This window comes from Lichenostomus cassidix, chromosome 28, assembly GCF_008360975.1.
Source record: "Lichenostomus cassidix isolate B80296 chromosome 28, HeHo_3.0, whole genome shotgun sequence".
Lineage (NCBI taxonomy): Eukaryota > Metazoa > Chordata > Aves > Passeriformes > Meliphagidae > Lichenostomus > Lichenostomus cassidix.
In genome coordinates, this window is record NC_139508.1 from 4,982,123 (window position 1) to 5,007,894 (window position 25,772).

General features: G+C 50.8%; 1 protein-coding gene across 1 annotated transcript in view; it reads left to right on the plus strand.

Annotated features, from left to right (window-relative positions):
- The window catches only part of REXO1 (RNA exonuclease 1 homolog), a 45,393-nt gene extending 19,898 nt beyond the window's left edge, over nucleotides 1-25,495 (plus strand). The window contains exons 3-16 of the mRNA XM_085040728.1: nucleotides 951-1,052; nucleotides 3,362-3,563; nucleotides 4,230-4,393; nucleotides 6,535-6,672; nucleotides 8,055-8,178; nucleotides 9,250-9,363; nucleotides 11,254-11,391; nucleotides 13,394-13,507; nucleotides 14,109-14,182; nucleotides 17,676-17,786; nucleotides 18,075-18,190; nucleotides 18,404-18,542; nucleotides 21,827-21,947; nucleotides 22,922-25,495. Coding sequence (XP_084896854.1) covers nucleotides 951-1,052; nucleotides 3,362-3,563; nucleotides 4,230-4,393; nucleotides 6,535-6,672; nucleotides 8,055-8,178; nucleotides 9,250-9,363; nucleotides 11,254-11,391; nucleotides 13,394-13,507; nucleotides 14,109-14,182; nucleotides 17,676-17,786; nucleotides 18,075-18,190; nucleotides 18,404-18,542; nucleotides 21,827-21,947; nucleotides 22,922-23,010 — 1,746 coding nt within the window. The 3' untranslated portion in view covers nucleotides 23,011-25,495. The remainder of the gene's footprint in view (nucleotides 1-950; nucleotides 1,053-3,361; nucleotides 3,564-4,229; nucleotides 4,394-6,534; nucleotides 6,673-8,054; nucleotides 8,179-9,249; nucleotides 9,364-11,253; nucleotides 11,392-13,393; nucleotides 13,508-14,108; nucleotides 14,183-17,675; nucleotides 17,787-18,074; nucleotides 18,191-18,403; nucleotides 18,543-21,826; nucleotides 21,948-22,921) is intronic.
- Nucleotides 25,496-25,772: the final 277 nt, after the last annotated feature.

Here is a 25,772-nt window from a genome sequence, read left to right on the forward strand (position 1 = left end):
CTTCCTCCTGTGTTTCTGGATGTGACCTCAGCTGTGTCACCAGAGTCTCCCTGCAGTGACAGCTGTGGATGAGCCTGCAGAGAAATGTTTCCCTAAATGTGGGGTGGGGGCACCATGGTTTTGATGCCTTAGGATTTTAGCTCCTGTATTTTTCATGTATCTGTAATCCTGTAGTGTGTAACTCTGAACTCCATATGGGGTGCTGAGCTCCTGTTCTCAGCATTTTTAGACAAAACAATTCCTCTAAGCTCGAAACCCAAGGACACCTTACTGTCTCAGTCCCCAAGATATGTAAACAACAGTGAACTGGGGAGGAGCAAACTTGGAGTAATTGACTTCATTACCTGAAGCTGTAATTGGAGGATTAAAGCTCAATATGCAAATGGGCAGAACTTATAAAGTATGAAAACCCCGTGACTCGCTGTCCATTTTGGGTGTAGCCCCTGGGTGGGCTTTGTCTGCCCAAAATGCACCTGAAGGCCCTTCAGTAAATTTAAATGCCTTTTATTCTCTTAACTTTGTCTAGCCTCTGGTTTAGGTAAGCCTGACAAGGCATCAGTTTGGGCTGTTTGTCCACATCTGCCTGGGGCAGAAATGAGTCAGCTCCCAACTTCTTAAAAAAACCAAACCACCCCAAAGCCCCTGGACTTACAGAGTCCATGAGAGGTGAGGTGTGTGAGTGGCTGGCAGGGAGGGCTGTTCAGGGCTCCTGGGGCAGGTAAGGCTGGTCTTGCCCCATGCACAGCTCATGGAGCTGCTGCTGGGGTGGGAATGCCATGCTGCTGTTCCTTGGCTTCCTTGGTGGCTCCTTGGGTCCAAACAAGCTTTGGGACAGTGGTTCAGCAGCTGTTCTCATCTGCCCCCTCCAGGGTTAACCCAAAAGGAGACTTTTCACATCTCCCTCTTGTGAGGCATCTTCAAGTCTGTTCTCTTGTTCTTTTGTTTTCCAGCCATCCAAAGAGGAAGCAAATGAAGAAAAGACAGAAGATAATTTAACTACCTTGTTTCCTGGCCAAAAAAGAAGGATCTCTCATCTTGTCAAACAAGGAAATGTAAGTGCAGATTTAGAAGCAGATGTTTAGATTGTTCCAAGTGAGGATTTTCTGTCCTGACCCTGGAAAAGGCTGCACTCCCAGGGCCAGGCAGCAGTGTGGGAGTTGTTTGTGCTGGAATCAGTCTGTGACAGTTTTATTTTGTCTCTTTCTAATTTCTCAAAAAATCCCCTGTGTTTAGGATCTGTTAAAAGTAGCAGGAAAACTCTAATAAACTTCCTAAAACCAAGGGCAGGCTGGGAAGAGTGAATGGATTCTGCTCTTGGTAACCCTTTGGGATAGGTTGGGATGTTAATTTTTTTCCAGTACAGCTTCCTTCAGTGATTTCAAGAAAAATTAACTGGACACAAGGTCACTCTGTGTCTGCTGATACTTTTCTGTGCCTTGTGGATCTAAAAGATAGCTGCAGGAATTCTGTCAGATGTTTAAAATCATTACCTTACATCTGTTCTGAATCAGCCAAGATCTCAGCAGAATTTGTTTGGATACTCTTCTTTCCCAGTTGGGAAAATACAGAGGAGAAGAATTAAAACAAAAAAAGCGAGGAAGACGTTCTTATTTTTTTATTCCTTTCTCCCTGGGATTTTAATTCATGTTTTCTCTGAGGGTTTAATGTGTTTCCCTCCAGGTGCTGAGCACAGATTAGTTTTATGTTCCAGCAGGATAAGAGTGGAGGCTTGTGCACTGATTTGAGCTGGGTAGTCCAAATTAATTGTTCTGCCTTTCCTCACTGCCTAGGAAAGGGTTTTTTTGCCTTTAATAATTTGAAGCCCTGGGGTCAATACAATGGGTTTTATTTAACTACATATCTCCAGCCAGTTCATGTGGTTTGATAAGGGCCTTTTCCTCCAAAGTGAAGAGATAAGAGACTGAAGCAAATGGCTTGGAAATTCATTAAGTCAAATATTTATTGTAAAGAGGCGCCTTTTAGACATGTACAAATCTTTAAATATATTTTCTTAATGTGACAGCTGATCCCAAAATGCTTTCCAAAGATGGGAGCCCCAGCACAGCCTTTGCTTGGGCAAACAGAGCCGATCTGGTGTGCTCAGCTGCCAGGGCAGCTCCAGGACCTGCATTCCCTGCAGTACCTCAGCTCAGAGCAGCTCCCAGCTCTGTCCAGGAGGTGCTCTAACACCTGAACTGCTGCTTTTCCATACAGAATTGAGGCCTGTGCTTTGCTGTGTCCTTCCAAGAGGAATATTTGCTCAGTCTTGCTCATGATTTATAGCTCAAGGACTGAGCAAGAGGAGGGGAGGGAGCCAAGTTTGGGTTTGGTTGCCAGGGGAAATGGGGGGCCAAAGGAAGTGCAGGTGAGGCAGCAAATGAGTGGCCTGTCCTGCTTGGAAGTCTGTAATTACAATTTAATGTGTGACTGCACTGTTTGGTATCCAGAAGCTGCTACCAGCATCAGAGGCTGGGAATGCAGGAGGTGCCAGCTCGCCCCCAGTTTGAGGTGTCAGGTGTTACACTGGGCCACCCTCTTCCAAGGTGATTTCAGGAGGGAAGGCCTGATCCTCACATTTCAAAGGCTGTTAGGTAGAGTGGAGAAGTTTGTCCTACTGCTGCTTCTCTTGCACTTCTGCTGCTAGGAAACTTCTCTCTTTGCTGACATCATTTCTGGCACTTCTCCTGCAAACCTAAATTTGGCCATCAAAGGAAATGCGTGTGGAACCTGTTTGTGCTGCAATGGCTGAGGCAGTGAGGTGCCTCCAGAAGTGGGCAGGGACAGAGCTGTTTGAAATTCAGAACTCAGTTTATGTAATGCTCTAATCCCATAAATACATATCTGTGAGGCTTTTAAGTTGTTCCAGGGCTGCAGGGATGTGGGAGCTGCTGTGGTGCAGAGGTGGACGCAGCGGGTCTGCAGGGACAGAGCAGTGGAGCTCAGCATCGTGTGGCAAAGGGTGACACTTTTTCACTGCAATGGAAAGCAAAGTAGGCAGCACAGGGCAACATTGGTGTTCTAGAGCAAGGCTGAGAGTGTTGACAGAGCCCAAAAGTGGGCTGGGCACAGCCATGGGGAACATCACGCCACTAAAAGCAGTTCATTAACACCACCTGCCAATTGAGGAACGTGCCAGTGAGCTGGGAGACCTTCCCGGAGCGTGAATCACTAATGCCGTGTTTGTCGAAGGATGACTCTTAATTACTTTGTTCTGGAAGACAGTTGGGATGTTCTCCTCTCAAAACCCTGTGCTTGCTAACGGAGGGGTTGAGGAGAAGAGGCCTTTCTGGGGTGAGTGGAAGGCAGAGAGTGTGGGTGGAGCAGGGGAGCTGCCAGCCCTAAACCCTGTTTGTCTGTGCAGGCAGAGGCCCCGAGCAAGCCGGTAGTGCGGCCGTACCGTCCCCCCACGGCCCAGGAGGTGTGTTACCAGAGGATCCAGCTGGCTCAGCAGCAGGCAGCACAGCTGGCTGTGGCAGTTCAAAAGACCTCTCTCTGTTTGCCAGGAGAAAAGAGGAGGATTGCTCACGTGCCAAATGCAGCTCTCACCGCAGCAGCCAAGCAAAGTAAGCCAGCGGCGGGATTTGGGATCGCTGTCCTGTCCTCCCCCTGGTCAACAGCACTACCGTGTGTTTACATTTCTCCTGAGCAGATGTGAAACTGTCAGGGGGTGTGTAGGACTGGCCATGACTTGAATCTTTGCTGATAGTGTCCAGGGGAAGGTCTTCCCCTGAGAAATTCCACCCTGTTCTGAAGAGCAACAGGTCAGATATGTACAGCCTCATCTGTCTCACCCGGCCTCCCTCACTTCAGCCTTGCCTTTTGCTGTTTCTTCCTTGGATTGTGTTTGCTCTTCATTCCCTCTTCCATTTAAGCCTCCAGAGGTGGCAGGAGCAGGGGGAAGTGCTAATTAATGCTCATTGCTGTCCCTTTGTAGTGGAAAGACTCAGAGCTGACGTGGGGGGTGTCAGTGCCTTGCAGCTGACAGAGTTACCTCTTTAAACTCTGCTGACTCAGTTACCCCAAAACACACCCAAATGAGACATGTTTCCTGGTAGAAGGTTTCTTCATCCTTGCCTGCAAGGTGGTAAAATTACCCAATTTGTATCCCTTTGGAGACCTGGATTTGAGAAAATCACAGCTTGCAGCGCTGGCCTGTGATAGTGAGTTCATTCTGGCAGCCTGAAGCCCAGTGGCCGGATTTGCACCTGAGTGTTTTGTGTTCCCTGCAGGCCTCGGGAGCAGTAAGACAGCTGTTGGTGGCAGGAGTGTCACACCTTCTAATGATTCTGAAGCCCCCACCCTTCCTCTGAAGCCTTGCACCTTGGCTGGGATGGCTTCCAAGACCACCAGCACCATCGTGCCCAAAAGGGTAGCACACGTTCCCTCCTTACAGGTAAGGGGAATTTGAGTTCTTTCCTGTCATTCCCTGGGGAGGGTGGAATGTTTGATCCTGCTGTTCCAAACTTAGCACTCCCTGAAAGGGGTGTTTTGATTATGTTGATTAAGTGGGTTTGTTTCTTGCTGTGGTTTTCCTCGATAGCATTGTATAAAAAATTAAACACTTGAGGGGTAGGAGCTTAAAAAGGTAGAAATACTTAAGTGCTGCTCTGATCTCTGTGAATATTGATCACTTGTCTCCAGTTTGAGCTTTCTCTTGTGCTGACTGGCCTGGGTGTGTTTGGGTCAGGGGCTTGGAACTTCTTGTGCTCAAAAGCCCAGGATGGATTAATGGCCTTGCCAGGCTTTGTGGGCCACACTGAGGTGGTTATGAATAATGTCCCTCTGTGAGCTGGATAGTAAAACACGAGCACTGAATTTCATGCTGCTGCTGGTGTTTAAAGAAAAAACTATTTTCTCTTTGTTAGTTGTTTTTGTTTCGTTTCTCTTTCCCCCCTTGGGATCTCTGCCCAGCCTTTGGGTACTTTTGCTATGAGTTCCCTAGTAAAGCAATAGGACAAGGGGAAATGGTTTCCCACTGCCGGAGGGCAGGGCTAGATGGGATATTGGGAAGGAATTGTTCCCTCTGAGGGTGGTGAGGCCCTGGCACAGGGTGCCCAGAGCAGCTGTGGCTGCCCCTGGATCCCTGGCAGTGTCCAAGGCCAGGTTGGACACCTGGAGCACTCTGGGCTAGTGGGAGGTGTCCCTGCCCATGGTAGGTGCTGGAATGGGATGATTTTTTTTAAGTCCCTTCCCACCCAAACCATTCCATGATTCTGCAAGTCCCTCCTTTCCCCATGAGCACTGGGAACCTTTTTTTTGCTTAGAAAATTCAGAGTGGAACTCCTCATGGAGCAGCCTGTGCTCCATAAGGAGCTGTTTGCTGGAGTGGATGGCAGAAAGTGGTTAGTGCCAGGACTTGATTAAAGATCTCTTTATTGATGGTATCTTGTGTCAAGATCTGTCATAACTTGTTCTGATTACTTCTAGAAGAGTGAAACGTAATTTTTTCCTTTGCCACTCAAACTGCCACCATAGTAACGTAGAACTTGAAGCTGGTTAAAAATAAAAGAAACAACTGAAAGGATGAAATATTTACCAGCGTTTCAGAGGTGTTTAATGGTATCATATTAGGGATTGAGGTCTCTATATAGATATAATATATTTATATGTATATTTAATGAAAAGGACCAAATCCCCTTGAAAAGGGTGTCAAAGTGAGAGTCTCCTGGGGAAAATGAGTGCTTTTCCCACTGAGAAAGGACCAGTTGCTCCCCTTGGAACAATCTCACATCTTCCACAGAGCTGTCTTTACTCCAGATTGCAGCAGATGGTTTGGTTTGTAGATATCTCTTGGGTGGGATGGAGAACAACTGACAAAACAATTGTGTGTTTTGGAGATGAATGTGCAGTTTCTTCTCTGAAAATGAGGCAAGTGCTGTGATTTGGGGAATAAACTGGTGTTAAATGGAAAACTGTGGTGATGGGTCATAGCTCAGTCCAACGTGCAGGTTTTGAAGAACATTAAATTGAAGGGGGAATTCCTTTTAAGAATATCATGATTGGCATTAAAAAAGGCAGAAAACCCCCAATGCAGTCAAATTTGCAGGAATGCCCCAGGGAATGGGATGGTTTAGGTGCTGGCAGGAGAGGCCTCCTGTTCTCTCTGCCCAGCCAGAGAACCAAACCCATGTCTGTGGTGCTCATAAGTGGTGTTGTGTGTTCATGGCTCCAGTTCAGCCCACAGTGCTCAGTGCCATCCTAACCTTGGATCTCTCACTGGAAATGTCAGCATTCCCTGCTCTGGAATGCCTGTGTGTGCAGGCAGTGCTGTGACTAATGCCACTGGAGTCCTTGGCTCCTGGCTGAGCTCAGAATGAAACATGGTTGTTTTCTAAAGGAGTTAAAAAAACCCCTGAAGGTGGTGAAGCCTCAAGTGGTATTTTTAGTACCAAAAGTGCTGCGTGTTAAGTTTGGCTTTGGGCAGATTTTCAGAAAGGAAGTCACCCCATGATTAATAACAGCAGGAAGTGGGAGAGCCTCAGAGCAGCTTCCTAAAGCCTGACCAGCCTCTTTCTCTCTCTGTCTCACCTGCAGAGCACCACTTTACAGAGGCCTGTTATTCCCACAGAATTTGGTGCTAAAGTCCCAACCAACATTCGTCAAAGATATCTCAATCTCTTCATTGATGAGTGCCTGAAATTCTGCTCCTCCTCGCAGGAAGCCTTTGACAAGGTCTGTATAAATCCCTGGTTCTCAGGAATAAAGTTTGCAGCAGGGAGTGACATCCTCTGCCTTGGCCAAGACCTTCCAGACAACTGGGTTGGATTTATGCTTGCAGAAACTTGGGGGTGAGAACTGGATGGTCTTTAAGGTCCCTTCCAGGCCAAACCATTCTCTGATTCCATGAAAAGGTCCATATTCACAAACAGTTCTGTAGAGGAAACTGGCATCAAATATTTCCAGACTGGACAACAGAAAATGTCATTCCAGTGGGGACTTCCAGTGGGAAATCCCATCTTTCCCTTCATTTAGAAAGCTTGCCTGATCCCTTAAATAATCCCAGGAGAGGAATGCAGAGGAATGTGCATTATGGTCAAAGACCTTTTGCTCTGGTGCAGCCAGAAACATCCCCTGGAATTGAAGTGTTGGGCACAGGGAGGTGTTTGGGATGGATGTAATAGGTTGGGAGTTGGTTCCTTGCTGCTTATGAAAGCTTTTGAGGAGATTTTTAAGGAGCCTTCTGGCAGTAGGGAGATCATAGTAGGATTTCCAAAAGCAGAGTTGAGAAAGTAATGCATTTTATTGACAAACTTTGGCCATTAGTGTTAGTTGGGTAAATATGGGACATGGTGTGGTGTGTTCTGTAACCAAAGCAGACACCACAAGGATTTCTTTTGTGGGATTCCACCTTCAAAACTTCCTTGGGGAAAATAATGTTGCTGTTGCATCCAAGGAGTGACCATTTGCCAGACTTCCTTTTCTTACCAGTTAGGCTCTTGCACTGCAACAAAGTGGGGGAAAAAGCATTTCCCAGACAGTTCCAAGAATGAGAATCAAAAATTTCTTGATAAAAACATGGCAAGGTTAGATCTTCCTGGTAGCAAGAGCAGCTCTGGAATGTAAAAGCCAAGGTGGCAGCAGACTTTATTTGGGGAAAAGAGATGATACCAATTTAAAATATGTTAAAGTTTGAAGCAAGTAATTTTTTGTTAATTAGGAAATTTTTGTTAATCTCTTGGGGAAAGTTTCACATGAAAGTGATTTTTCCAGCACTTCGTTTAAAATACAATTACTGTTTTTCTCTTTCTCACCTGAGCGAGACTCCAAACCAGTGCCATGTTCCACTTTATGACTCAATTCCAGGCTTTTTTTTTCTGTCATACTTGGAGTCTGTATTTTAAGTGCCAAACATTTCTTTTCTCCAAAAGCCATGGAAGCTGTGGCTTCCTCATCCCTGGAAGTGTTCAAGGCCAGGTTGGATAGGCCTTGGAGCAACCTGGGATAGCGGAAGGTGGAAAAAAAAAATTTTAAGGTCCCTCCCAACCCAGACCATTGTGGGATTGTGTGAACAGCGGGAAGAGGGTGTGTGGTGATGATGATTGTGCTGTTCCCAGGCCCTGGCAGAGGAGAAGGTGGCCTATGAGCGCAGCACCAGTCGCAACATCTACCTGAACGTGGCCGTGAACACCCTGAAGAAGCTCCGCAGCCTCGTGCCCAACTCCCCAGCCAGCACCAACAGTAGGTACCTTGGAGTTTAATAACTGCAGCCCCGCTGGGATTACAAACCACGCAGAGAAAGTTGTTGAAAAGCCAGAACCCATTTCTCAGCAGCATTATGCTGAAAGGCAAACAGCTCCAGTTTAGCTTTTTATAGCCTGGCAAGCTTTAATGGGCCTTCAAGAGGCAGGTCCTGCAATGCTTTGTTGGCTCTCTCAGCCTAAATGGAGATAATGCCGCACGGATTTTTTTTTTTTTAGCACAAGTTCTTTCAAATGAAAAGCCCTGCTAATGGAGTAACTTTCACATGATGCCTTCAAAGTGATAGACTCGTCCATCACCACAGAAATCTGTTACACACATTAAGCTTCAAGAGAGAAACGAAGAGGGTTAAGACATTTCATTATTGGCTCTCGAGAGGGTACATTAAACAATCAATTTGTGCTGTTCTTGTGAATTTTTTTCCCCTGGTCTCTTCCCTTTTCTCCCCTCTGTCTTCATTACGTTCCTGGCCATTAGGCAGAGCGGCTGAACTTGGAGGCTGGCCTTTAGGAGAGGGCTGCCAGTTAATGATTAGTAAAAAGCCCCTCTCTGCCATTATCTGATGTGCTGAGCATATTCTAGAGCTCTGAAGCTCCTTTCTGAAAGAAGTTGAAAGATTCCATGTGAGAGGCTGCCCTGCGTGGCCCCAACAACAAAGCTGCTCCTGGGGGTGGGTGATGCCCTCATGCAGCACATGAAGGGGTCAAGTTGTTCCTGTGCTGCCTGCTCTCTTGCTTTTGGTCAGTTGGAGGGCTCACTGTGCAGAGTGAGCAGGGAGAGCTACAAGTTTCTAGCAGAACTGTAAAAGTGTCCTTGCTGCCCTTAAAATTGCTGTGGACTGACAGTGTGAACTGAAAACTCTCCGTGGTGCTGGGATGGAATTGCTGTGTTGGCACCTGACCCAAAGAATCCATTTCTGGAGCAAAACAAGACTTGAAGAGGATAAACACAGACCTCCTCTTGGCCATGTGTAGTGCCCCAAACTGGGACCGAAGTCGCTCACTGGGTACCTGATCTCTGTCCCCTCTTGCTGTTCCCTTCTCATTGCAGAGACAAGTAACAAGAAGGTGGTGTCCCATGAAGCTGTGCTGGGAGGGAAGCTTGCTGCCAGGACAAGCTTCACTCTGAACCGCTCAGGGAGCCTGAGAGCTGAGGATCTGACAGGTCAGATGCTGCTCCTGCTGGGCTGTAACTTGTCAGGGTGGACAAGGAGGTGTGATTGAGGGGAGCAGAATTGGGCTGGTGCATTCACCTTGAGTCCTGGGGGCACTTTGGGCACCACCAGATCAGAAGGATCTAAAGCTGTTGGAGAGTGTCCAAAGGAGGGACATGGAGCTGGGGAAGGGTCTGAGGAGTGGCTGAGGGCACTTGGCTTGTTCAGCTGGAGCAGAGGAGACTGAGGGGAGACTCCTCGGGGGCTGCAGCTCCTCCCAAGGGGAGCTGGAGGGACAGGGGCTGAGCTCTGCTCTGGGACAGGGACAGGAGCCCAGGGAATGGCTGGAGCTGGGTCAGGGTTGGGACGATCTCAGGGAAAGGTTCTTCCCCCAGAGGCTACTGGGGCACTGCCCAGGCTCCCCAGGGAATGGTCCCTGCCCCAAGGCTGCCAGAGCTCCAGGAGTGTTTGGACAATGGTGCCAGGGATGCCCAGGGTGGGATTGTTGGGGTGTCTGTGCAGGGCCAGGAGTTGGACTGATGATCCTGGTGGATCCTCTCCAGCTCAGGATATTCCAGGATTCCATGATCTGAAGTGCTAGGATTTCTCTAAGGACAGTGTTAGGAGTTATTACCTGGCTGCAGCACAGAGCTGCAGAGTCCCTCAGTGCACATTGACACCACTGACCAGTGCCCTCCTTCCATCCCCACTGGGGCTGTGAGGTCACTGCTGCAGCCTGCCTGGCTTTGATGGAGCATCAATAACCATTCAGAGCTGCCTCTTGTGCTTTGGGCATTATTTTACTTTAACTTTCTTGCCCTGAAGCAGTTCTTTACAATGCGTCTGTCAGATTAAAAGGCAAACTTAAAAATCTCCCTCTCTGCAGGACTCAGTTTCACTTTCACCAATGTCAGAGTAAGGTCGTATCGTAGCCAAAGGGTTGTGCCACGAGCATTTTTCATGTGGGCTCAAATCAGTTATGGGTATTTTGGTTGCCAAGAGATGTAGGCAAATTGTGGAGGAGATCAGAGAAGAGACAGGGAGGCCACAGAGCAGAAGGAATTGACATGGAGAAAGCTTAAAAGGGGCAGTATAGCTCAGCTAAGCAACATCAAAGGGCACCCAGCAATATTGGAAGGGTTTAGCGCAGCAGCCAAAGGAGATATTGAGCAGAGTGTAAAAAGTTGTAATTATTCTGTGAAACGAAATGAGCAGCCTGAAATCAGCAGCAGGAAGAAGCTTCTGATAATGAAGTTTTTAGGGAGCTGTGGGTGGCCTTTGTGGGGTGTTTTAGGGCTGTGCTACCAATTATCAGCTATAGCATTTAAATATTAATATGGGAGAAGTCTCACATTTAGTGATAAGACAAGGGGGAATGGCTTCCCACTGCCAGAGGACAGGGATAGGTGGGATATTGGGAAGGAATTGTTCCCTGTAAGGGTGGTAAGGCCCTGGCACAGGTTGCCCAGAGCAGCTGTGACTGCTCCTGGATCCCTGGCAGTGTCCAAGGTCAGGTTGGACAGAGCTTGGAGCAGCCTGGGCTAGTGGGAAGATGTCTCTGCCCATGGCAGGGGGAAGAACAAGATGATCTCCAACCCAAATTATTCCATGGTTCTGTCAGTAACAAAAAGGCTGAAGATGGGCCCTTTGGAGGAATTCTGTTCCAGCTGTGCTTTCCAGACTTAATGCTGCTTGTTCAAGGAGTTTAAAACTCAGCTTGTGCACTAATGACCATATTTTAAAAATTACCACCCAACACCTGTTCCCCTGTCCATCCTGGGCTGAGGCAGTGGAAGCAAATTCCAAATAATGGGGGCAGTTTATCAAGCCAGGAGACTTGAGAAAGCCAGAGAAACAGCCCTGCTTGCATGATGTGAGCTGAGCACTGTGTTTGTGTGCAGGAGCTGCGCTATACCGGCGCCTCAAGGAGTACCTGATGACTGAGGAGCAGCTCAAGGAGAATGGGTACCCAATGCCTCACCCTGAGAAGGCTGGGCGTGCCGTGCTCTTCACTGCAGAGGAGAAGAAAGTGATTGACTGTAAGCTCTGCTGGCTCTTTCCTTCTGCAGGATTTGCTGGAGGCAGCTGGAGCTGCCTGTCCTGCTTTGTATAAAAGTCTTAGTGTGGAGCTTTTGCTCCCGTTGTGACAGGGAGTGTGGCTGCAGAATTCTGCTGCATTCCTGCATGGAGAGTTTCCTCAGCTTGCACACCTTGAAAATGTTGGTTTTGACCCAAGGTTTACAGTCTGTGAGGCTGAAGGAGGTTTCTAATTCCCAGGATGAGAGGAAACAGCCTCAAGTCCAACCAGGGAAGGTTTAGATTGGATATTAGGGAAAATTCATTCACTAAAAGGGTTGTGAAGCTTTGAACAGGCTGCCCAGGGCAGTGGTGGAGTCCCTATCCCTGGAAATGTTAAAAATGTGTGAATGTGGCACCTGGGGACATGGTTGAGTGGTGACCATGGTGCTGGGGCTGATGGTTGGACTTGATCTTAAAGGTCTTTTCCAGCCTTAGCAATTCCATGGTTCTGTGCTAACAAAGAGCAGCAATTGAGCAGGTTGGAAAGAGGCTCCTGTTCTGCACCTGATGATCCTCACCGCTCCCAGGGGAAGGATCCTCTTCTGTCTCAGTGCCTGAGAGCTGCTGTTATGGTGGGATGAGGACTGACACTGGGCCAGGCTGACTTTGCAGTGGGTCCTGCCCTGCTGCTCTGGATTTCAGTTTTCTGTTTGATCTTGTTGTAGTGCTTAGTTACCAAAAGCCCTTTTTGCAGCTGGACAAAATGATCATAAAATCAGAGTGGTTTGGATTGGAAAGGACTCTAAAGCCCATCTCATTCCATCTCTTGGAACACTCTCCACCAGACCAGGTTGCTCCAAGCCCCACCCAACCTAGCCTTGATCCCCCATGTTTCCTCCTCTGAATTTTCTGAACTCATGGCAGGATTTCTGCTCATCAGACCCTGACTAAAGCAGGCTGTGCTGCAGCAGGGATAAAACCCAGACTGGGGATTTCTTTTGAGGTGCTTTGCCACGCTCCCCTGAGCATCTGTGTGGAGAGACCTCACTAAAGTGTGTTAAGTGCTCATCCATGTTAACACCTTGTGTCTACATTTGTCCTGTGGTTGCTGAAGCAACCTGGGCAAAGCTCTCTTGCATTAACACTGTCAAGTGCTGTATTTGTGAGAGTCCTTTTTTCCAGGGAACCAGCCAGCTCCTTTATATGATCCTGAGCTCATGGTCCTGGTTCTGTGTCTGTAGTTTCCTGCAGATGTTGCAGAATCTTTGAATTTCTCCTTATTTAACTAAAGCTGTTGCTGGTTTGTTAATGCTGTGACCAGTCAGCTGGTGTTGGGCAGAGCTGGGAATGTGCAAACAGCTTCAATGCTCACACTAGAACTTGTGGAATTGCATGGAGATCAGAAGAATGGATAGTCAGCTACTTCACAGTGGCTTTTTGCATCTCCCTGCCCCAAGTTTTGGGCAGTACAAGCCCAGCTGGCAGGAGGGAGCAGTCCCAAACTGCCCCCTCGCTGGGCCAGGCCCTGCTCTAAGTGCTCCTGGGTTTGGGTGCTGGAGAATCCTTACAGAAATGCTGTGCCCTGGAAGAGCTAAAACATCATTTGGAAGTGACAAGGCGCAGATCCCCTGGAAACCAGGTTTCATTAGCTCTGGTGTCCAAAGAATGACTTATTTATCCTGTTTCTTAAAATAACTGTGTTAGACTCCAACGTAATTTGCTGTGGACAGAGATGCAGCAAACACTGATGGAACTGTGGTGCAGCTGATGTGCACCAAAACCCCTGGAGAGTCTTTGTGTTTGCATCCAGGAAGTGTTTGGGGGGCAGAACTGCATTTTCAGAGGGATTGCTGTGCCTTTATAGCAGTTTGGAACAACATTTGGAATCCTTCTTAACAGAAAATGTCGTTTAACAGCATTTGGGGGCTTGAATGACTGTGATTTGCTTTGCTTTGCTTTGGCCAGGTTAAGCAGGTGAGGGGTTTCCAGTGACCTGGCTGTTGTTTCTCTCCTGTCCCCAAGCCTCGTGCAGGATCTGCTGTCGCTGTGGCACGGAGTACATGGTGTCAGCCTCGGGGAGCTGCATCCGCAAGGAGGAGTGTGTCCATCACTGGGGGAGGCTGCGCAAGCAGAGAGGTACAGCCCTGCTGGGGGGGTTGGCCTGTGCTGGCTGTGCTCCAGCTCCAAACTCAGAGTCTTCCTCGGGTTTGAGCTTGATTTTGGGGCTTGTCACACACCCAGCTGGTGACAGTTCCTGGGCCTGTCACTGAAATGGCTTTGCAAAGAGCTGCTGGGCTTGGCGGTCCCCAAAATGTGGCACTGGGGCTGCAGCAGAAGTGTTTCATCTTTGTTTAAAAATGTACAAGGGAAACCCAAACCTTCCCGTGCCTTTTGAAAAGAATCAGCCTTTCAAGAGGCTGCCTGGGAGCACTAGAGGTCTGCACTCCCAGGAGGGTTTACTGATCTTTGTTGAATTCATTTGCAGCAAGACACTAACCTAGTTTGAGCTCTGCTCTGGTTTTCCATCAGAGCATCTGAGTGGCTTCTGGAGTTTATCTGTCTGAGTATCAGAGACTTAAACTCTTTAGATTGCTGCCTGTGCATCCACAGTTATTTTCCCCCTGTGTTTGACACATTATTGTCGTGCTCATCCTGGGGATCTGCACGTGAGAGCTGAAGTTCAGGTCTCTTGTTAACAAGACTCTTCTCCTTGACCCTTCATCTCTTGCTCTTTCAGTGCCAGGTGGGTGGGAAACTCACTACAGCTGCTGCTCCGGAGCTGTGGGGTCACCAGGCTGCCAGGTTGCTAAAGTAAGTGATGGAACAACACCTTTTTATTCTCAGTGACTTTTGTGCTCTGCTCACAGTGGTGGTGGCTGGGAAATCCTTGCTCAAGTCTTTAGTGGCTTCCCTTAAGAGGAGAAACCAAGTGCTACTTAATTTTTCTTTCTCTGCAAAGGTAGGAAAATCCAGGATTTAACACTCAGCTGCCTGGAGTGAGGTGGGTTCAATTATCCTAATTTGCCCAGCTCATTTACTTGGGGGACTTAGAAAAACTCCTGTTCTTTAATGAATCACCAGGAAGTGAGAAATAAGGGATTTTCTTTTAAGGAGTAGTCTCAGAGCCTTGGTAACAGTGTGCCCAACCCTTTTCCCCATCTTTTCCCAGATTCCCATGCTGAGGTAACTTTCTCCTGGTGGACAAATCTTTTCTTAGTTTTCTGTTTGCTGCCTGTCCTTTGTTGTAAAGAGGGGAGGAAGCTTCCCAAGGAACCTGTTGTAACTCACAAACATCACAAAATTTTTCATGGAGGAGCCCAGCACTAGAAAAAAGAATGAAAAACCTGCTCAGATGTGGAGTTTTGGCCTTTGATAGAGCAGAGCAGTCTGGGATACCTTTGCACAGGTGCTTTTTTCTTTCCTTAGGCAGCAGGAGGACTTGTATCTCAGCCTGGCATCCCCAGTCCTCTCAAACCATGGGCTGAAGGGACCAGTCTGTCTTGTTCCTTGTCACTTGTTTTAGTGACATTTTTATATTTGGCAGCTGCCACAAGGGGAGAACAAAAACCTAGAGGCAGAAGGTGAATTCTGGGGCAAAATTCAAGGTTTTTTACAATAGGAAGAGTTGTCTGGGTACCATAAAAGCCTGCCTTGCACAGTCGGATTGGCTGGGATCAGCCTGTTACTTCTCTTTCTTTTCCACATGAATTTAGGATTTTTTTAAAATCAGCTTCTCTGGGTAACCTGTGCCAGGGCCTCCCCACCCTTGCAGGGAACAATTCTTTCCAATATCCAATCTGTCCCTGCCCTCTAGCAGTGGGAAGCCATTCCCTGTGTCCTGTCACTCCATACCAGTAAAAACCTGGTATGGAGTGACGTACCACTCCTCCTTTTGATAAGCCCTCAGTTTTCACAGCACCCTTTGCTAGAGTTATGGTTGGATCCACAGCCTGCTCAGCATCAGAGCACACAGTGAGATTTTGGGATGTTGGCATACCAGGGAGCACAGCGTCTTTCAGCTTTGAAAGAGACCGCTAAAGCACAAAACAGTCTAATAAGACACCATTCTCGGTAACTGGACCCGGAGCTGGATAGAGAAGCACATGAGTGTCTTTCCAAAGGCAGGGATGTTCCTGCCTGGGTTTGCTGCAGTTAGGCAGGGAGGCAGGAGATGGCAGGAGGGAGCTGTGCTGCTCCGGGGAGCCTGCAGTGGCTGCTCTTTGTGATACCCGAGGTTCTGAAAACCAGGAGCAACTTCCCTGCTCTCTTCCCAGCCAGGAAGAACTGGGCACTTGCAGAACAACACCTGATGGAGAAAAATACCTCATAAGGATTTTTTCTTCACTTCACTGCTCAGTTCTGTTGTATTACACAGGGAGGGAAGGGCTCAAGCTGCAAGGGAGAGGTGTTTGCTGTCTTGTGGATGCTGAGCTGCTCTCCCCACTCCCTCAGCAGAGCAGTATCCATTCTCTAGGTGCAGAGTGGACAAGTGTGGCCCCTTGCTCCTTGGAAGCAGCAATCCATGAGGCCTTTGAGCACTGCTGGCTGTGGATACAGGGAGAGATTGGTCTCAGTGTTGGCCCAGCTGTCTCATTAAGTTCAAATGATGCAATTCCTGTGCTCTGGCTGCACCTGCAGGAGTGACCTGTCCAGGAAAATATGCAAATCTTGCTTTGGTTACCGCTCTGCCCACATATTTCAGCTTTACAAGGGCCTCAGTTCCTCATCTCTGCAGCCTTTAATCCTGAGACAAACCAGAACAGTTTCATTCCTTGTATGGTGAGAGCTGTGGGAAGCCCTGTGCTCTGCTGGGCACTGCTGAGGCCTCACCTCAAATCCTGGGGTCAGTTTTGGGCCCCTTGTGACAAGAGGGACATTGAGGGGCTGGAGCATATCTAGAGAAGGGGATGGAGCAGGGGAAGGGGCTGGAGCCCCAGGAGCAGCTGAGGGAGCTGGGAAAGGAGCTCAGGCTGGAGAAAAGGAGGCTCAGGGGGACCTTCTGGCTCTGCACAACTCCTGCCAGGAGGGGACAGCCAGGGGGAGTTGGGCTGTGCTCCCAAGGAACAGGGACAGGATGAGAGGGAACAGCCTCAAGCTGTGCCAGGGGAGGTTTAGGTTGGATATTGGTAAAATGTCTTTATGGGAAGGGTTGTAAATCATTGGCACAGGCTGCCCAGGGCAGTGATGGAATCAGGAACCCTGGAAGTGTTAAAAAATGGTGTGGATGTGGCACTTGGGGACATGGTTTAGTGGTGACCATGGTGCTGGTGCTGGGTTGACTTGATGATCTTAAAGCTCCTTTCCAATCTCAAGAATTCAGAGATTCCATGATTGTAACCAATTGAGGAGGCTGTGCCCAGCCTGCTGTGATTGTGCCCAAATACCCTGAGGTTTAGGGACAGACAAAACTTAAAGACAACAAAAAGCCCCGCTGGGGAATAAGGGAGGGAGAGCATCACCTCTGGGTGTGGTGCAGGTTGGTTTTACCTAAAAGCATGTCAGCAGGCAAAAGGGCACTCAGAGCTCTGCCTTGCTCTGAGTTTCCTGTTCCTGCTTCCCCTTTAAACTTCATCCAGCTCAGAACTCCTGCTGCCAGGAAGGTTTTGGGATAACCAGTGGGGTGAGATGTGTGCTGTGGAGCAGCGTGGGAGTACCTGTGTTGCAACAGCAGCTCAGTCATGCACTGGCTTAAGCCACTTGTGAAATCACTCCAAGTTTTCCTGCTGGATCTTGTTGACCCTGGAGCTTTAGCTGGGAACAGTACAGAGTACTTGGAAATGCTCTTTCTGTTGCCTCAAGTGCTGGTGGGCTGTAGCTCCTGTTTGTGTGGGCTGGCTGGGTTTGGAGTGCAGTGGCTTTGAGTGGATGCACACATGGAGCTCTGGAGCTCAGTGTCCCCTGTCACCTGTACCTGGTGCTCCCACAGGGATCTCTGGGTTAGGATGCTGCTCCTGGGCATGTCTTGGCCACAGGAAGCAGGAGCTGGAGTTCCATCAGTGCTAGGCCTCACTGTGACCCTTCCTGGCTAATTCCACTCTAGACTGAAAGCTCCTTCTCCCCACATGTGTGCTGTCCTGCTCTGTGCTGTCAGTATGATGCCACCAGCCCTGATCTGGCCTTGGAATTAGGGTTACCCATGGCTGAGTTTGCTGTGGTTGTGAACTTCTCAGGCTCACTGTAGGCGAAATTTATTCCTCATTAACCTTTACAAAGGAGTAAAAAACCATTTTTGTTGAAGTGGAGGTTCGTTGGAATGGACTCTTTGCTTCTTGTTCTTATCATCACCAATTTCTCTTCCTTCAAGCAACATGTGCACGATGGGCGCAAGGAGAGCCTGGATGGCTTTGTGAAGACTTTTGAGAAGCTGCCCACAACTGATGGCTACCCTGGGATCTACGCCTTAGACTGTGAAATGGTGGGTCCAGAGCCAAAGCAGAGCTTTTTGGGGATGGCTGAGGTGTGACAAAAGTGGCTGAAGGGAAGCTCTGCTTCCTGACCTCCCTTCTTGCTGTTCTAAATATTGGTGCTGGAGGTGTAAATGAGCCTTTATTGATTGGTGTGCTTGACTTGAGGGCTGTGCAGCCCTGGCAGGCCCTGACTGGCCCAGGCTGGGCTTGCTGCACCAGATATACTGCATTTTGGGAGCTGATCCCATGCTGTGGTTGGCCTGTGCCTCTCTTCATATCTGCCTTGTTCCTTGCAGTGCTACACTAAGCAAGGACTGGAGCTGACAAGAGTAACTGTGATCAACTCGGAGCTGAAGGTGGTGTATGACACCTTCGTCAAGCCAGACTCCAAGGTGGTGGATTATAACACTAGGTAAGGTCCATAACACCAGGTGAGGATGCTCTCCCTCAGGACAGAGCTCTTTGCTCTCCCTCAGGACAGAGCTCTATGCTCTCTCAGGAGCTTGGGGTGGCTGGGAGCATTGTTGAAACTCCACTGACCACCACTCCCTAAGGGCTGAGGGGCTTTGGGCTTTGAGGTGTTTGTTCAGTGAAGGACCCTGACCTGTGTCCTGTTGCTCTGCAGATTCTCAGGTGTGACAGAAGAGGACCTGGAGAACACTAGCATCACCCTGCGGGATGTCCAAGCCGTCCTACTGAACATGTTCAGTGCAGACACCATCTTGATAGGGCACAGCTTGGAAAGCGACTTATTTGCACTAAAGGTAACTTGGGGTCTTGCCTTCACATCCCCCTCTGCTGCTTTCCCATCCTGGGGGGTGTTAGGTGTCTCCTTTAAATTTAGGAACTGTTCATGTCTAAGAACCAGGAGGACACAGTAGTGGGGTGGCCTCACCTTGGGTTCTGTGTGCAGTTTTGGGCACCACAATATAAAAAAGCCATGAAGCCGTTAGAGAGTGTCCAGAGGAGCCATGAGGGTGGGGAAAGGCATGGAGAGGCCTCATGAGGAGCAGCTGAGGGCACTTGGCTTGTTCAGCTGGAGCAGAGGAGACTGAGGGGAGACTCCTCGGGGGCTGCAGCTCCTCCCGAGGGGAGCCGGAGGGACAGGGGCTGAGCTGTGCTCTGGGACAGGGACAGGAGCCCAGGGAATGGCTGGAGCTGGGTCAGGCTTGGGATGATCTCAGGGAAAGGCTCTTCCCCCAGAGGCTGCTGGGGCACTGCCCAGGCTCCCCAGGGACTGGTCCCTGCCCTGAGGCTGCCAGAGCTCCAGGAGTGTTTGGCCAATGGTACCAGGGATGCCCAGGGTGGGATTGTTGGGGTGTCTGTGCAGAGACTGATGATCCCTGTGAGTCCTTCCAGCTCAGGGTATTCCAGGATTCCATGATCTGTCTCTGAGCTTCTGGTAAGCTGGTTGTGGTGTGAGAGCAAGAGAGTGGGTTCATGTTTGTCACTCATGGTGTCACCCCAGCTTTTAGTGTCTGCTGCTGCCCAGGGTGACACAGCTGTCCAGAGGTGACTGGGCTGGACAGGTCTCTGAGCACCCTGCCACCCTGCTGTAGGGGAAGGTGTCCTTGCCTTTGGCAGGGCTGGAACAAGGTGCTCTCTAAGGTCTTTTCCAACCCAAACCATTCCATGATTCCATGGCTGATCCCCAGTCATTTGCCTTTCATCCCTGCCAGATCTGTTCTCTGCTCTGTGCCTGCTTTGCTGGGACTTGTAGTGTTACTTTGATGAAGTTACTTTGATCTTTTCCCTGTCCTGTTTACTGCCTGGCCCTCATCAGCCTGGTGTGCCCTTCCCTCAGCCACCTGTGCTGTCCTGGCAGGGAGTGTGTCCTGCACTGAGCCCCAGGGCTTTGTCCTGGCTCACCAGGAGAGCATGTGGCAGGCAGGAGCCAAGTCTTTGTGCTCACATGCCAGAAGTTCCCTCAGTCATTCTTCATCCCACAGCTCCCCTGCTGAAGCCTCTGTGGCTGCCAGCTCCCAGCATTGGGTTGGAAGCAGGAGCTTTTAATGCCTGTAAAACACTTTACCTCTCCGTGGCACCCTTTATCCAAGCCTCGGAGAGGCTTCATCATAATCAGAAAAACATTATTTTGAGTTAGATCAGCTCGAGATGACTGCCTTGGCCTCTTAGAGGCTTGATTTTCTCTTAGCACTGCAGCCACTGCCAAGAGAAGGAGCCCAGAGCAATCCAGCAGAGCCGTGGGTGTCACAGCGGAATGGCCGAGGGCTGTGGCAGGAAAGCCATAGCTCACTAATGGCTGTGGCAAGTTCCAAGTGCTGATGGCATTTCAAGTTTTATTTAAAGCTTTATTATCCTGTTTCCTCAGTCTTCCTGATCTACATAAGTAATTACCACTGTGGCTGGGAGGGTGCCAGAGTGCAGTCCAGGGGAGATTATCCATAACGTTGGCAGCTTTATACTCTGAGTGGAGCAGGTTGTTTCTGTTGAAGTGCAGCTGTTCTGGGGCAGTTTTGGAGCTGTGCTGTGGAGCTGATGGACTTATGGCTTGTCCTGCAACATGAGCTGGTGCCTGCAGACAGAGAGGAGAGGGGATTATCAGGGTCTTGTCAGTGTCATTGGTGTCAGGATTTGCAGAGCCATCTTTGCTCAGGCACTCAGGTTTATCTCCTGAACCCTGCATTTCACTGCTCTGCTCAGGATGTGGGATTGCCTTCATCCACATTCCTTTAGCTCTCACTGAATAGAGTTCATGACAGCAAAGGATTAATCTTGTCTTAGCCTGAGAGTAAGAAATCAGCGTTAAAAAAAGTCAGCCTGCCCTGTGGTTATGGACTTTGTCAGGTGGGGCTTTTTGGCTGCCCCAGGCCCCTTGGTGCAGGGCAGGGAGCACTTGGACCTGTTCAGCATCCTCAGTTCCTCCAGCGTGCTGACAATTCACAGCTGAGGGGCTGGAGCCCCTGTGCTGTGGAGCCAGGCTGGGAGGGCTGGGGGTGTTCACCTGGAGAAGAGAAGGATCCAGGGAGACCTCAGAGCTCCTGCCAGGGCCTAAAGGGGCTCCAGGAGAGTTGGAGAGGGACTGGGGACAAGGGATGGAGGGACAGGACACAGGGAATGGCTTTCCACTGCCAGAGGGCAGGGAGAGATGGGATATGGGGAAGGAATTGCTCCCTGTGAGGGTGGGGAGGCCCTGGCACAGGTTGCCCAGAGCAGCTGTGGCTGCCCCTGGATCCCTGGCAGTGTCCAAGGCCAGGCTGGACAGGGCTTGGAGCAGCCTGGGCTAGTGGAAGGTGTCCCTGCCCATGACAGTGGATGGAGTAGGAGCTCTTTAAAAAGCCCCTTCCAACTCAAACCACTCTCTGATGTGATTCACTGATAGGATTTGCTTGTCCCATTCCATCCTTGCTGAGCTGGTGCTGGTTAGAAACTTCCTGTTGAATCACTGCTGAAAGATGGGAGGATTTGGGGTTGGTTTGCACACTGTTCTGTAGCAGCAGTGTGATGTACATCCTGCTTTGTCTTGCTCATCCTGCCCACTTGTGTCTCTGTCTTGGAATCCCAGAATGGTTTGGTTGGAAAAGACCATAAAGATCACTCAGTTCCAATCCTCTGCCATGGACAGGGATGTCACTCACTAGAGTGAACTGCCTCATCTTGGCTGCTGTTACACAGAGGCTGCTGTGAAGTCAGCTTGTTCTTCAGTTTAGTTTTTAATTGTGAAAGACTCCAGAGCTATTCCAGCTTCTCCGGGCTGGAGGATTAAGGATTGACCTGTCCTGTCTGAGTTACACAAACCACATCAGCCCCGAGTCTCTGCTGCCCTGAAGGTGAGGTTTCAGGGCTCTGGGGTCAGGTGTGAGGCTGGCAGAGCAGTGGGAATCCTGTGTGCACACACCCTCCAAGGGGAGTCATCCTGGATCAGGCAGAGCCTCCTGCCAGACTGGTTGGGTCGGAAGCTGCCGAGAGCATTGCCCAGAACCCCAGAGGTGACCGGAAGGTTGCTGCAGCATGGCTAATGCCAAGGAGTGCCTGTCCCTTTGGGAGTGGGGAAATAACCCTGTTCCTCTGCTGCTCCCTCCCTCAGCTGATCCACGGCACCGTGGTGGACACAGCCATCGTGTTCCCGCACCGCCTGGGGCTGCCCTACAAGCGCGCCCTGCGCACGCTGATGGCCGACTACCTCAAACGCATCATCCAGGACAATGGTGAGACCCCTGAGGGCTGCTGGCCCTCCTGGCTGGGGCCTCCTCAGCCCTGTCTTCCTCTGCTCTCTCCAAGCCTATCCCCTTGATCCTGGTGGTTTTTTCCCTGTGGTAGCTGGGTAGTGCTGGCACATGGAGCCTGTCCCAGAGCCAGTTTCAGGGTAACCCCTGTTCTGAGGGCAGAGCTCTCCCTGCTTCCCTCCCTGTGCTGAGTGGGACCAGGGAGAGGTGAGAGAAGGCCAGGGGTGGCTCTGCCAAGGCCAGGTCTTGCCCTCCCTTCTCTCTCTGGCCAACTGTGGTGGACCTTCCTGTTAGAAGTATGGCCTGTTCCTTCCCATCTTCCCTGACCACACTGTAAACACTACTGGGGAAGCTCCCAGCTGTTCCACAGCTGGATGGTGTCAGGATGAAGTCCAGCCAAAAGTGTGGGTTTAGTGGAAAACAATGTGTGTTTAAAGTTGGGGCTTTTGAGCCTGGAGAAGAGAGGGAGCCAGGAGACCTCAGAGCCCCTGCCAGGACCTAAAGGGGCTCCAGGAGAGCTGGAGAGGGACTGGGGACAAGGGATGGAGGGACAGGACACAGGGAATGGCTTCCCACTGCCAGAGGGCAGGGATAGATGGGATATTGGGAAAGAATTGTTCCCTGTGAGGGTGATGAGGCCCTGGCACAGGTTGCCCAGAGCAGCTGTGGCTGCCCCTGGATCCCTGGCAGTGTCCAAGGCCAGGTTGGACAGGGCTTGGAGCAGCCTGGGCTAGTGGAAGGTATCCCTGCCCATGACAGGGGGTGGATGGGATGAGCTTGAACACACCACAAAACACAACCCCTGCTGTGATTCTGTGGAATTCTTCAAATCCCTGACTGTGGCCCAGGTGTAGCTGCAGCTGCAGGGGACAGGGAGCAGCTGGCTCTGTCTGGGGGAGCTCCCTGTGCCCTGTGCAGCAGAGGGGTCAGTGCCATGCCCATGTTTGTGTCCCCAGTGGAAGGACATGACTCCAGCGAGGACGCCAGAGCCTGCATGGAGCTGATGGTGTGGAAGATCAAAGAAGATGCAAAGGTGAAGCGATGACCTGCGCGTTGTCTCTCTGCTGTTCCTCCTGCACCTCTGTGAAGAAACAGTGCAATAATTGCCCACAGTCACTCTGTCCCCCGTGCCAGCAGCATGTTCCTGCTCCCCAGCCATCCCAGCAGGACTCCTGGACTCACACCTGCAGTCCCCATGTCCAGGTGGTAGCTCTCGGATCCTCAGACTCCACCTGAGGAATTCTCTGTGGTCCAAGCACTGCCTTGTGGGCCTGGCAAGGTGGTTTTGAGTAGCACAACCAGAACTTCTTGGTTCCTAGGAGAAGCTTGTTAGAGGTAGGTTGGAGATGTGCAGAAGGATCTTTCTGGTTCAGTTAAAGGTAGATCGTTTACTTTTTTTTTTCCCCCCAAATGTAACTTAAATTGGCTCTGTACTCCAAAGCAGTGTTTGGAGATGGGGAGATGGAATAAGGTTGGGCAGGAAGCTGTGAGTGGATTGTGTAGCTGGTGTGGGAGTAGGAAGCAAGAGCTGAGGATCAAGCACTTGGGAAGAGATCCTGGTGCAATCCCACTGTGGAGCTGTGGAAGAGGGAGGCTGGTTCTGAGCAGCTGAAGGGAGAGGAGTGAGATGGGATCTGGGAATTGTCACCTGCTGTGCCCCAGGTGATCTCCTCGCTGAGGGCTGGCTGGCACCTTGTTCTGCAGTCACTGCAAAAGGGGAAACCACGAGTGTCACACCTTGCCCAGACCTCAGGGAGCCACTTGGCAGGGCAGGGACAAACAGCTCCCAGAGCCAGGGAGAACCTGCATCCCATCACTGTGGGACAGGACAAGCTGTCCTTCCCTGATCCTGAGCTTCCAGCAGGGCCCCAGTGAGCTTGTGTTTAGGGAACAAGGTTTTTGGGGGCTGCAGGTAGGGTTGCACCTAAGGGTGGCCTCAGCAGTGTGCAGGACTCCCCACCAACCTGTCCCTGATGCAGGGACTTGGTGCAGGCAGGAGCAAAAGCAATAGGGAAAAATCCTTCATTTCAACTTGTTTACGTGTTGGGAGTTCTGTAGAGAGTGAAGGTTTAGTTGTGTGTTTGGCACCTGGGCAGCAGTGACTGCTGAGTGTGACTGTCACACTGGGGTGGCTGGGGCAGAGCCCAGGCAGGCTGGATGGCACTGGTGGGTCTGTCTGCCCAGACCCTGCTGCTGTCAGGGCACAGCAGAGCTGAGGGAAGCAATCCCCATGGGTGGGATCTCTCAGCTGGGGTCAGGCAGCAGCTTTGCCCTGTTCCCAGAGCAGTGACCCCTTGGCCTCCCTGGCAGCACTGGAATTGTGTCCTGTGGTGGCTGCTGTGGTCCCTGTGTCCCTGGCATGGGCTGGCTGTGTCACTCTGGGGGCAGTGGGGCAGAGGAGCTCCTGGGCTTTGGTTCCTGTTGGAGCTGGGGAGCTGCTGGGGTTTGGTTCCTTCAGAGCCAGGTCCTGCTCACTCCTTTGTACCCCTGTTGGGCTCAAGGTTTGGGGACAGCTGTGTGTCCCCTAGATGTCCTGCTGAGCTGTCCCATGCTGTGGGCAGGAGCCTGGGCTGGGCTGTGTTCCAGGACAGGGATGTGCTGCTCCAGCCCCATGTGGGGCCTGGCAAACTCCCCATCCCACTGCTGCCCTCGGAGGCAGGGAGGTGGCTTCTCTGCCTGGAGCCAGAAGTGGGGCTGTAAAGGCTCCTGTTCCAGCTGAGCCCATCTGTGTCCCTTCTGGCAGCCTATTCCTTAGCCCAGCTTTTGGGAATGCAGCTCCCTGCTTCTCCCCCAGTGCTCCACATCCAGCTCTGCTGCTTCCCTGCCTTGGGGCTTCCACCCCAAGCAGCCTTGGGACACCTTGGCTTGTCCCCCTCTGCCACTGCCTGCAGGGAATGGTGCTGTTCCTGTCCAGGCCGTGGGAGAGACAGAGTTCAGTGCTTCCTAGCTGGGGAGGGAAGGTTTGTTCCTGCTTCTGCCTCTTTCCCATGTTTATCCCCCATTTATCTTCACCCCTGGCTGCAGCGATGGAATGTCCCTGGAGCAGCCACGTCAGATTGCAGATCTGCCTCTTGCCTCTTGCCCTCTCCTCACCAGGCAGCCCCTGCTTCCCAGCCTTGCCACAGCAGCTCCTTCCCTGGGAAAGACAGGACATTCTAGCATGGACACCGTGCTGGTGTCCTGCTTGTGGAGCTGCTTGGCTTGATCCCATCTCCTGGGGCTGGGGAAGGCAGGACATTCCTCCAGGCAGGAATCCTGCCAGGCTGAGGGACCTCCATCATTCCCCATTCCTTGCCCTATGGTCCAGCCTAAACAGAGGCTTTTGGGGTGGGGGCTTAGGGGGGCTGCCTGGGATGTCCCTGGGAAGGCAGAATCACATCCAGTCATGCTGTCAGTGTGGTCAGAGCCAGTCCTGGCCCAGGGCTTCCATCACCTGCCTGGGCAGCGGAGGTTTGGTTGGGTTGTACAGAATGATTGTAACCTGTAACTTTTTGTAATTGTTTTTAATAAAAGAGTGTTGACTAGATGCACATTCCTGAGTTGGGACTGCTCTGCCTGCAGAGGGGTTGTGGAGGGGGATGCTGAGCCATCCTGGAGCTGGGGAGGGGCTGGCAGGATTCCCAGGAGCATCACTTCCCAAGCTGGAGAAATGGGTTCAACATATCCAAGGTCCTGCACCTGGGTCTGAGCAATCCCAGCCCTGAGCACATGATGAACTCACGGAGAGCAGCCCTGGGGAGAAGGAGTTGGGTGTGTTGGTGGGTGAGAGGCTCAACCTGCCCCAGCCATGGGCACTGAAACCCCCAG